Source organism: Phaseolus vulgaris, chromosome 10 (genome assembly GCF_051622355.1).
Source record: "Phaseolus vulgaris cultivar YP4 chromosome 10, ASM5162235v1, whole genome shotgun sequence".
Classification (NCBI taxonomy): Eukaryota; Viridiplantae; Streptophyta; class Magnoliopsida; order Fabales; family Fabaceae; genus Phaseolus; species Phaseolus vulgaris.
Genome location: NC_143507.1, coordinates 39823703 through 39835884, shown reverse-complemented (window position 1 = coordinate 39835884; position 12182 = coordinate 39823703). Strand labels below are relative to the sequence as shown.

General features: G+C 32.5%; 2 protein-coding genes across 7 annotated transcripts; one reads left to right on the top strand and one right to left on the bottom strand.

Moving 5' to 3' along the window:
• Nucleotides 1-311: 311 nt before the first annotated feature.
• Nucleotides 312-5615, top strand: LOC137819210 (protein SUPPRESSOR OF PHYA-105 1). 6 transcript variants are annotated; one of them, XR_016516273.1, is made up of 6 exons: nucleotides 312-707; nucleotides 2466-3234; nucleotides 3498-3631; nucleotides 3837-4154; nucleotides 4240-4299; nucleotides 4677-5615. XR_016516273.1 is itself a non-coding variant. In XM_068622990.2 (6 exons), exons 1-6 carry the CDS (start codon nucleotides 361-363, stop codon nucleotides 4857-4859), a joined length of 1824 nt encoding a protein of 607 aa, XP_068479091.1. In that variant the 5' UTR covers nucleotides 313-360; the 3' UTR covers nucleotides 4860-5615. The 6 variants fall into 6 exon arrangements, 4 of the variants coding, with proteins under 4 accessions (XP_068479091.1, XP_068479090.1, XP_068479088.1 ...); XR_016516272.1 differs by having other exon boundaries at nucleotides 2466-3306; XM_068622990.2 differs by having other exon boundaries at nucleotides 313-707; nucleotides 3485-3631.
• A 462-nt stretch (nucleotides 5616-6077) lies between these two features.
• Nucleotides 6078-8987, bottom strand: LOC137819209 (uncharacterized). The gene is made up of 2 exons (XM_068622986.2): nucleotides 7082-8987; nucleotides 6078-6220 (listed from the first exon to the last, which is right to left on the bottom strand). The coding sequence occupies exons 1-2, from the start codon at nucleotides 8976-8978 to the stop codon at nucleotides 6078-6080; spliced, it is 2040 nt and encodes a 679-aa protein (XP_068479087.1). The 5' UTR covers nucleotides 8979-8987.
• Between the last annotated feature and the right edge of the window lie 3195 nt (nucleotides 8988-12182).

Genomic DNA, 12182 nt, shown 5'->3' with positions numbered 1-12182 from the left:
AAGCATGAGAAAAAGCAGAATCTTAATTGCACCCACCACTACTTAACCTTTTCTTTGATTTGATTAAAAAATGATAAGAATTGTGGACAGAAACCATACACGAAACTAAGCAAATTTTGTGCTTGAAATACATCAAACACATGGCAAAATAATAATAAAATAATCCATACCTACCCATATCTATCACTAAAATCACATTAATCAATATTTATAGTAACTAATATTATTATTTTATACACCTAAACATAATTAAAAAAATTTACATAAACATTGAGGTCAACTTTATCTCTATTTATTGTTTCATATGATTCACCATTTAAAGCATTCTTCTTTGCCTAATTCTCCCTCAAAAGCAACACAATGTGGAAAATGCTGCACCCAACCACTTCTACACTCACCACCACAACCCTCCTCAACCAACCCTCTCACCCCACATCAACCTCCGCCAACGCCCTCGATGTCGCCGTCGTCGCCGCCGCCTGCGCTCTCCTCCTCCTCCTCGCCCTCTCTGCCCTTCTCTACTGTCTCCGCAGGCGCAAGACCTTCTTCGCTGACTCCACCGTCAACTGCTTTCCCTGCGATGCCGCCGCCGCCTATCGGAAAACGAGGAACGCCACGTACTCGCCGGAGCTCCATCCCCTGCTCGCTCGGCAAACCTTGCCGGCCACGGTCGACGACGAAGAACAACAACTCTGGTCGCTGAGAGGGTCCTTATAATTTATAATTTTTTTAAATATGTTTTTTTACTACAATTTAAAGAAAAATTATATTTGACATTTTTTTAATTTATATGAAGAACCTTTTATATGGTGGTGGTAAAACATTTTAAAGTTTTTAAAAGGTGTGCGTTAAAAAAATTACTCTTATATTATTTATTAAAATAGGTTGTAAAATATAATTTATTAAAATGATTGGAAAATGGAAGTGTTTTGATAAAATATGGTGTAAAAGAAACATTTTTCTTTTCAAATATCAAAGTATGATTTTAGTAACGTATGTTTTCTACTTTGTTTCTATAATTTATTTTACCTGTCCCTAAATAATTTAAAACTGAAAATTCTACTTTTGTTAAATGGGTAAAACTTTGTTTTGTTTTATTTTTTAATTCCTTTAAAATTAGAAATTATAATTTTTTAAATTTAATTAAAGATAAATAAATAACATTATTTTGAAAAATATAACTTTTTCGATCATCTGTATGTGATTATTATCTTCAATACACACTCCACTTTTTACTATTCATACAAATTATTATTAAGAATATACCTTAATAAGTATAAAAAAATAATTTTTCAATTATTTAAGTAAAGAAAGTAAAATATTTTTTTATAGGACACATTAAAATTATTAATTTTGTAAGGTCTTTGTTTTTCATATTTAATTCATCTTTCATTTTTTTTGTATTATATAATGTTTGTTTAAAAAGTAATTATAACAAATTTAAATTAAATATAAATTTAAAAAGTATTTAAATACTTTTTCTTCTTTCCATTTATATTCGTACGTGGAGGAGGAGAGAAAACAATATTATAGTGAAAAAAAAGTTTAGTGTATTTTTTTAGTATATAAAGGCCATGTATATATAATTAAATAAAGAAGAGTTTGATTTCTAAATTTTTTTAAAAAAACGTGTAAACTTATTCCTACAAGCCTAAAAAATTGATGCTGCGTTTTATTCATGTTTAAAAATACTAAATTTAGATATTCTTTTTTTAAATTGAAGACTAAATATATGGATATAAAAATATAGACCTATGTTTGATAAAAAATAAGATTCAAAACATATATTTTTAAAAATATATTTATATCTTTATCAAAGAAAATCTTGATGCGAGAGACTAGCCCTTCTTTTCTCTTATATTCAAGGTTTCAAATAAACTTTTATCCGAAATAAAAAAAAAAATCAAAATTCAATATATTTGAGTCAAAATGAATAAGGAAACTTTATTTTATTTATCTTACAAATAAACTGTTTACTTTTGGTGATTTATTTATGAAAATGTATCCAAATATGTATTTTTTCTTTCATAAAAAAATTGTGTATTTTGTCTTTCGTAAAAAAAATTGTATTATGAAAGTAAAGACTATGTAATATGTCACATTTTTTATAAAACGATATAGACCAAGAACAATTATTACCTATATACATGGAATCAACTCTCCAATGAAAGTATTTTGGGAAAGAAACTTGAACTAAAAATCTTTTCTGAAAAAAAGAATTTCTTAAAAATGTTAATTTTAAGTAGAAACATGTTTCCCTAACCTTAGATTTTTGGAAATGTAGTGTTTGTATTCAGATCCATAAAACTTGGTCAAGTATCTGTTTGTGTTACATGTGATTGAGAAACAGATATCTGATTACTGCATCTTTTATATGTTTGAATAATGACAAAGCTAAAGGATTGTTGATATAAATGTATCATGTTTCTTCTATAATTTTGTAATTTTCGTTTTGTGTTTAACAGGAAGATTACAGAATCCGAAGTTGTATGTGAACCAGAGGAATCAAATTCTGAAGATGATGTTGGAGTATCTGAGAATGACTTTGAAACACAGATTTTACTACATTTTCTACTTTCACTCAGAGAAGAAAAGAAGAAACAGGCAACCAAGTTGGAAGAAGTGCTGAATTTCTTGAATGAAGATATTAAGGAGGTAGAAAGAAGCTACTCACTTGGGACAGATTCAGCATTTCCTTTGGCACAAACGAAAAATCCTGAAGAGAGAGGAAACGGTGCACACTGTCAAGATTTTTCCAGTTCAGACATTAGTAGATTGATTCGAAGGTCATTTGCTGATGAAGAAAGATTATTGAGTAATATAAATCAGCTAGAGAGTTCATACTTTTCTGCAAGATCCAGAGCCCTGCCGAAAGAGGCTTCATCTGCTTCAAGCAATGATAAAAATGTGATGGAAAGTGAATGGAGGCATGTAGAGACTGTTGATAAGGAGCCAAGAAGAATTCGGAGTTCTTCTGTTGCTTGTCTAGAATCATTCTGTGAAGGTTTATGCAAGTTTGCTCGTTACAGCAAGTTTGAAGAGTGTGCCAGATTAAGAAACAGTGATCAGTTTAGTTCTGGCAATATAGTATGTGCTTTAAGCTTTGACCGTGATGAAGAATACATTGCAGCAGCAGGAATTTCAAGGAAAATCAAGATTTTTGACCTCAGTGATATTTCAAATGATTCTGTTGAAATCCAGTACCCAGTAGTTGAGATGTCAAATGAATCAAAGGTTAGTAGTGTTTGCTGGAACACTTACATACAAAATCATCTGGCATCTGCTGACTATGGTGGTGAGATTAAGGTGTGTAGTTCTTGCAACAATAGTGCTATAATTGTTGAAAGAAAACCAATGTTAGTCATGTTCTTTCATTCGTACCAAGAAGTATGCTATCATTATATCGTTGTTTTTGCTGTTTTGACTACTTTTAGGTTCCATTGACATTTGAAATTACTGATATAACATGAATGGATAAATTCAGATGTGGGATGCAGGCACTGGTCAGCTTTTATCTCAATACATGGAGCACCAAAAGAGAGCTTGGTCTGTTCACATTTCTCTGTCAGACCCAAAAATGTTTGCTAGTGGAAGTGATGACTGTTCTGTCAAAGTTTGGAATATTAACGAGGCATGCTTTCTTTTATGCATTTTAATAGCAAATCATTACTATTACACTTGGTATTTATACTATTTGAAGTTATATAGTGTAATATTTTTCATCTTCTTTTGCCCTTTTCCTGGAATACTAAACAAGATTAATATGTGATAGAAAGACACGGTTGAATGCTTGTGCTACACATTGTGTAATAATTGTCTCAATTTTTTGCTTGTAGAGAAATTCTGTGGAAACTATAAAGATGCCTTCCAATATATGCTGTGTTCAGTTCTCTCCTCCATCGACAAATCTTTTATTTTTTGGATCAGCTGATCACAAGGTTTATGGTTATGATCTTCGTCACACTAGAATCCCATGGTGCTCTTTAGCTGGTCATGCCAAATCTGTGAGCTATATCAAATTTATAGATGCTGAAACAGTTGTCACTGCTTCCACTGACAACTCTTTGAAGCTTTGGGACCTAAAGAAAACCAGTTCTTCTGCTTTGTCTTCTGATGCTTGTGTCTTAACTTTTAAAGGACATAGAAATCAAAAGGTTGATTTTTTTTCCACATTTTACCATACTCTATTTGTCTTCTTTGATATTTTGTAATTTGTTTGTTGTTCAAATTCTTCTCCAGAATTTCGTGGGATTATCTGTTTTGGATGGATACATTGCATGTGGTTCAGAATCTAATGAGGTATAATTTTGATTGTATCCTAATCTTGACTTTGTAACAATGGAATATTAGTCTGAGTTTGTCCTTGGATGCTAATGATGTGTAGTAATTAGTTCATAGGTTTTACTTCAAGCCAAGGCTATGTATATTTGAAGGTAGCAGATTTTATTTGTTCTAGAACATTACTTTATAGCACATGAAACATGCTTGGAGTTCATGCATATGTCTCGTACCTAATTCAATGAGAATCATTCATTCTTACAGTTAAGACAATTAACAAGGTGATGTGATTCGTATCTACACCATGCTAATGATAATATGGGACTTTGCTTTCTCTTAATAATTTTTCCATAACAAGGTACAAAATCTAATTTATTTTAAACATTTATCCCTTTCAGGTATACTGTTATCACAAATCACTGCCAGTGCCAATTGCTACTCATAAATTTGAGTCAATTGATCCCATTTCTGGTCATCCAGATAATGGACAGTTTGTTTCTTGTGTTTGCTGGAGAAAGAAATCTAACATGCTTGTAGCCGCCAACTCAGTTGGAATTGTGAAACTATTGCAGATGGTCTGACAGAAAAGAGAACTTGTCTGGTTAACACTGAAGCCTTAAAAGGGTTCATTTTATTTTAGATGAACTATCAGACTAGGTTTTTTATTCAGGCTTCAATGATTAATGGGGAATAAATTGCTTTTGAGCAAAAGTGTGCTTATTTTTCATGCTTTCATAATTTTCCGGATCTTGTTTCCTACAAAATGATATGAAGATAACTTTTTTAAGATCTGAAACAAAAAAAAAAGCTGAACCAAAAGTGTATATAGCATGTACAAATTTAGGATTTTGAACTGAAGCACTAGTGAAGCTGAAGCGTGCAAGTCTCTTTCAAATATCAGTATCACACATGACTATGGTTTCCTCTGATTCATTTACATCTGTATATAGCACCCTCCAAAGTGCAAAGAAGAAGTTTCTCTTTCAGAAACTTCGCATCTAGGGACACCAGACAGACCTGAAAGTTGGATTGAACTTGAATCTAAGACAAAGATGTTGTTTTACAGCATAACTTCTTGCTCCTACACATCCAAGCTCCTGATACTGCAGTCTGTTAAGCAAGTGAGGGATATATTACTAAAGCAAATCTGGATGCAGCGCAGAGATACATACAAGTTACTTTAGTGTCCAAATCACTTTTAGTTTATCAGAGAAGTACAGGATATGATTTATGCTGTTCATTTCTAGTTTGCTTGTAAAAACTAGTTGTAGTTGTGATAATGGTTCCAATATTAATTTTACACCGCCAATGAAAATTGTGCAAAACATGTTTATTCATATTGGCAGCCAACTCTACCTATATGTCACAGAACTTTTTTATTAACTACCTGAAAAAAATATCCTATTGAAGATTGGTGATAAAGAATGCGATATAAAGCAGAACTACTGAAACCTTTTATACACCATGTTTTAGTTTTCTGTTATGCTCAAAAGATGTTTCCAGTGCCACTTTGCTGGATTTGAGTCTTCAGGTTCTTTCCACCCAGTTACTAAGGATAAGGAAATGGTGGAAAAAATGTTTTCATGCATTAATCAGACATTTTGCTGTGGCATGAATACAAGGAGTCTGTCAAAGAACTTCTAGCTGTTCCTATCCTTTTTCACATACTACTCATGTCAAGAATACATTAATTTAAGCTACTTAAGTTAATTATGTGAATCCATCCTTGCAAATGAGAAGAATCTTAAGTATCTGCTTGGTGTCTGAAGTCAGACTAAAATGTGAATCCATTCTGTGATCTAAGAAAGCTCAGAGTCTGAGACATGACCAGAAGCTACTCTTCTTATTCCCCTTGGACTTGATATATTCTCTGAAGACATCCTCATACTTCTTGCACGAGGGGACATTTGTGGAGGTTTGGCTGATCTCGCTTTCGGTGTACCTACATTGAAAAACACATCAAGTCCAGAAACAATTAGCAATTATATGAGACTGAAGCTTCCTTAACACCCCTCTCCTTTTCCTTTTGAAGGCAGATTTATATTTGATAAATGTTTAGTGAGTAGATTTCACTAAATAGGAAGTAGGCTTCCCATCATTTAGCCTCTGTTTGATTTTCTTCCTACTTTTTTGTTCTAAAAACTGTTTTCTAAAATAATTTTCACATTTTGAACAAAGAACTTCTCATTCCAAATTTATTTTATTTAAAAACTTTCCAAAAGGATTTTTAAAAAGTTCATATCTTATTCAACCTTTCTCCCAAATTCTCACTTTGCTGTGTGTCTTGCCTCACCCTCTACCAATTGTGTGAGCAACCTTGTTTAGTTGCAGTTTCAAAATGGAAAATCAAACTCACCCTTAATATGATGCACTAGTATTTCAGTCTCATAGTACATTTTATTGAAAAGTGTGCTTTGGTAGTATTCCTCTTTTGTGTATGTAATATAAAAAAAATTTGATAAAATGAGGACATAATTAAAGTCATGTAATGACAGTTGGTGAAAGTGGATTTTTGGGCTTTCTAAGTTCCTTGTACTTGTTCTGACACGAAAATTGCTATATGCAATTTCAGTTACAACATTTCTAAATCATTCTGACATTAAAATTTTCTCAAATTGTTAGAATTAATAGACTATTATGGCTAGAATACTTCTGTAATTTCGTTGGTTTCTTCCTAGCAGGCCTTTTTGTATCCTTGGCGTGCAGGAGTTTGCAACTTAAGATTTTGGTTGATTAAAAAGAAATTCACAAACTTGCCATAATGGCATGAAAACTAGCAAGAGCAAAAAGTTCAGAAGGTAACCTGGTTGTTTGGCGAGCTTCAAATCAAGAGATTTCCTGGTCAAATTAATTTTTCTGCTCATAATTTCATTTCCGAGAAAAGTCTTCCTTTCAGCTGTGGATGGAAGTGGTTCATCCCCTGAAGTAACAAGTTCATCACCACAGGCTGAAGCATCACTCCCAGACTCAGAGTTTTCCTTACAACCTGTAGTTATTTTTTCTCGCTCTATAACTTGGTAGGCAAACATTTGAAATGGAATTTTTGAAACTGGTGCTGATTCGGAACTTCCCCAAGAAGGAAACCTCCTCAGAAGCACAGACTCTACATCACAATAATCTACTGGTGGCAGTGGTGGTTCTGGCTGACTACTGTAACCAGGGTTCATAGCAAGAAATCTTTTTATGTAACGAAGAACTCTACATATGGTAGCGAAGCTTGGACGTTGATTTGGGTCAATATGCCAACATCTCTTTGTCAAGTTAATAACATATTTTGGTGAATTAAGTGGGAAAAGTGGCCTCTCTCCTGCCCTTATGTTTCTGCTCATTTTCTCCCCTTGGAGATGACTATCTTCAAAAGGGACTTTGCCAGTTAGAAGCTCAAAGCAAACCATTCCAAAACTATACACATCAGATTTCTCTGTGTACTTGGAGCTTGATGTACCCCCTGAGTTTTCCTGCTCAAGTACTTCAGGAGAGTACCAGATGAATGGGGGAGTTCCATTCTGATTTGTGGTCCCTTTTTGATTCAAATCCTTGACAGAAGTTAGTCCAAATCCAGTTACCTTGGCATGCAAGTAACCCTCTGGGGATGTACCTCTAGGCTTAACAAGAATGCTTGAAGGGTTTAGTTCTCCATGATATAATTTCTTTGAATGCAAATACTCCATTCCCCTGCCAATCTGAAGCATGAGATCAACTGCCACATGAAGCAAGAACGGTATTCGCCTCCGTGGACCATGAATCTCTTTGATGTGGGTGGAAAGGGTTTTGCTCATGAGTTCCATTAGCAAAAAACATTCTTTCTTCTCCTCATCAGCAAAACCACAAAGGCAGTCCATTATATTTGGATGGGAAAGAGATAAAAGTTCTATGATCTCAGGTTGCAAAGCTTCAATGTCTCCAGTAAAATGTCTTATCACAAAGCTTTCACCTAACCATGAAATCTCCTTGTACTGACTAGCATTCCCCATTCTTCTTCTCACCTGGAAGTCCTTAGACCCAACCAATATTGTGCTTGGAAGGAGCCTCCCTGCTACTGATTCTGATATTTCCAAATTCCTCAAAAGCAAATCTATCAATTTCTTCTCATACTTTGTTACACCTTCTAATTTCTTTTCATAGAGTTTGTTGTAAAGGAACCATCTATCTTCCTTCCAAACTGTATCATAACGGTGGCATAAGTCCTGAGTGATGAGGTACTGCTTCCCAAATTTCCACCTGAAAAGTTTCATGTCTCTATACTCTTTCCTATATTTGTTAGAATTTATATTCTTCTTCCTTTGCATCTCCTCTTGATCCAACCCTGATGTTTCTCCTGCAGACTCTATAGCTTCAATTACAACTGGCATGCAACAAAGCAAATTGTGTATATGAAACTCAACACAATCTGTGTTGTGGCATAAGGTAATGGCTTTTGCCCACCAGTCCTTTGTTTCCATGCATTGCCTAATGTAAGTTTCACCTTCTCTGAAAATCTTATGGATCTCTCTCAAGGGCTGCTCTAGAATCTTCCACTTCACATTCTTCTCTTCAAATTGCAGGTTCTGTATAATCTCATCTGCAATACACTCATATGTAAAGCTGAACACATCATGCAGCAGAGAACATTGCCTCTGATTGATTTGAATGTTCTCCCGGAATACCATCACAGATTTCAAACCCCCAAGTGCCTCCCCAATTTGCCTAAATTGTTCCATAACTCTGGTTTTGATCTAAAATAAACCCTGAAAAGAAAGAAGAGAGATGAACAAGTAGTATGAGTTCAATTCATTCACATTGGAAACCATTGTAATTCATCAATAGAGTTTAGATTCTAACCAGATAAGAATGGCGGTGAGCAATACAAAATGAAAGCAAAGAAGGAGATTGAGATCACAAGCTCCTTCTTGTGTAAAGCTTATGCAGATTGAAGCACCATCAAAATTGTACATAAACTAAAGCAGAATTCCTTCCTTCCAAAATGTGATTAAAAAAAGAATAGGAAGAAAAATGAGTTCTGGGTTTCCTATGCAAGAGTTGATGTCACCAACTTTCCAAGAGAATCAAACAATCTTGGCATAGGAATGAAAAATGTAAGGAACCAAAAACATAAAAGTGAAAAATGAAAAAAAAATGGTAAATTTTTTAACTTTGTAATATTATTAACCAAGACCAGTAACTTTACATGAAGTTATGTGAGTTATGGTACAAGATTAGAAAGTTGATGAACTTGAGCTTCACCACTCAAACATGATTGTGAACGATTCTGTGGGGTGACAGTATTCCCGCGAGTTTAAAGGATCTGTCTGGTTTTTTTGACATGACCAATTCTTTCCTTCTAACTACCCTTCACTTAATAACTAATCCTTTAACTCCTCAACTAATGCTTCTTACCATGCCAACATGCAAATCACAAATGAACCTAAAGCTTGGATCTGAACCATGCAACTACTATACACTGGCTCAACACATATCATCTTACATTTTGATTTATACATTGTCTAAAAATTATATGAAACTGTTGGGGAGTATATTATAATGTTAATATATAACTTTTTAAAAAAAACCTATAATAAATAGTACTTATTCATTTTAGTATGAATGTTATTACTTTTAAATTTTGAACTAATAAAAAAAATTATGTAAATTAAAATTAAAATTTTCTTATTTAAAAAAAATTAAATACTAAAGTGGACATGTATTATATAATATAGCATGTCTATCCTAGAGTTATTTCAATTTAACTACTAATATATATTAGAGTTCTAACTTTTAAATATATATAATTGTGTTAAATATTTGAATAATTCAATTATGGTAAAATTATTAGTATTATCTATTTAACTCAACTATAATATCTCCAATGCAATGCAAGATAACAAAAATGGATTTTTAATTTATTTTTTATGGATTTTTCAATAAAATCTTAGAAGATCTGTGTATTAAACTTATAATTTTATATATAATTCCTACATCAAATATGCTTTTATATTGCCTAAAAAAGTTTATAGTATTATGATTTTTTATTAACTTGTATTCATCTTCTTCGTAAGTAGCTAAATATTAAACACTACAAGAAAAATTGTAATTAGCTGTCAAAAAAAGTGAGGGTCAAGTAAGAGACATTATTAGTGTCTCCAAATCCTACATAATTTAGACACAAAATTAAATATTAATTATAGTGTGGACAAAGAGGTTTTAAACGGACACTAAAATCATAAAAAAATAATTGTACCTCCCATAGTCTTCACTAATTCATTAGCAACCTTTGTATTAGTGTCAACTTAATGGGACACTAAACTCACTTTAAGTATCATTTAGTGTTTCCCTTTTACTTTTGTATGGGTTTATTGGGGAGGCTAATATTATTATTTCTTGTAGTGACATATTTGGTAGAACATTTTATTGTATGGGACTTGTTTGACTTGAATTATTTTGTTAATGTTTGTGAGAAATAAGAAGCACAAGTGGTGCTTAGATAAGTTGTACATGGTCCTGTTTTGTATTGGAACCAGGTTAGGTGATAGACAACGGATCAAGACCAATGTTTTGGCTTCAATTTTATGTAACTCTTTGCTTTGCTGTTATTCACATGTTTTCTGTAGACATATGCATGCTCATATCACAGAGAGAGAGAGAAAGAGAATTAGAGATGCTGTTCTATTTTTCTGTTTACTTCCCTAATCTGTCAACTAATAAACTATTTTTTCCCCATCCTAGGGCATCACGTGCAGCCATTTCTGCATGGAACATGTCTTAAAGCTGCTGGAAAATGCTGCAAAAAATACAAATCCCTTTCCACTTTGGTAACGTGCTTCCTCTCATTACAAAACTTGGTTTCTGTTTTTACTCTGTTGGGTTGGCTATGTCACCTAAGAAATCTCCAATCAACTGTTCTGATCTAGGGAGACACTAGTCTCAGTGTCGAATGGTATAGTTTTCATTCTATAAAATGAAACACACTTCCAAGAATTTTATGTAATCCATCAAACATTTCATGTAACTTTTTTTCTTTAAATTCTATTACTCTTATCTTTTCTTTCTCAAATTTTGAATCCAGTCACTAGTTTAAATAATAAAATATTTACTCTTAACCTTCACAACCGTATGTTATATATACGAAAATCTACTAAAAATCAGTAAATTTTTCCGAAGATTTCTACCTTTGAATTCGTTATACAGATATGGTATTGAATCTTACACAAATGGAAGACTTTCAGAAGATTTTATCCAATTGAAAATTTCAACATGACTTCGGTGATCTTGAAAGTTCAATCAATAAAGTTAAATAAGCAAGTAATAACTAAATTAGATTCGAGTGACAACCTTGCTTTGTTGCAAGTTTACTTCCAAAAAAAAAAGTTAAAAAAAAGTTAAATAATGTTTTCAAAATATGCAATGCTAACTAGATATGCATCACCTAAAAATGATTGATATTCTGAACTTATTCAATTGTCGTAACTATAATTGTATGCAATAAACATAAGTTAATGTGACTTATTGTCCTCTGCAAATGTGACAATTTATAATCAGCTTTATTCACGCAACCTCTGAAATTAGTCTTGGACAAGATGTCTAGCATTGATGGTTTTTAAAGTGGTTCAAGAATATCAAAAATGCTTATGATTTTTTAGTTCACTCTTTTATTGTTAGTTAAAATTGATTATTTATTACAAAATTATGTAAATCTCATTCTTCAATGAACTTTCACTGTAATAGTATTCTACTCATACTAAGCTCAAGCTAAGATCCTACTAACTCCCACACTCTCCACGAATACTCTAAACACAAGCATTAACATGTATTTTAAACAATCTCTATTCTTGACTAAAATTAATTAAATAAAACACTTTTTTTTAATAAAACTTAATTATTATTTAACGAGTCTATTTTAATTTATAGTTTTTTAGTGATTTTTAGCC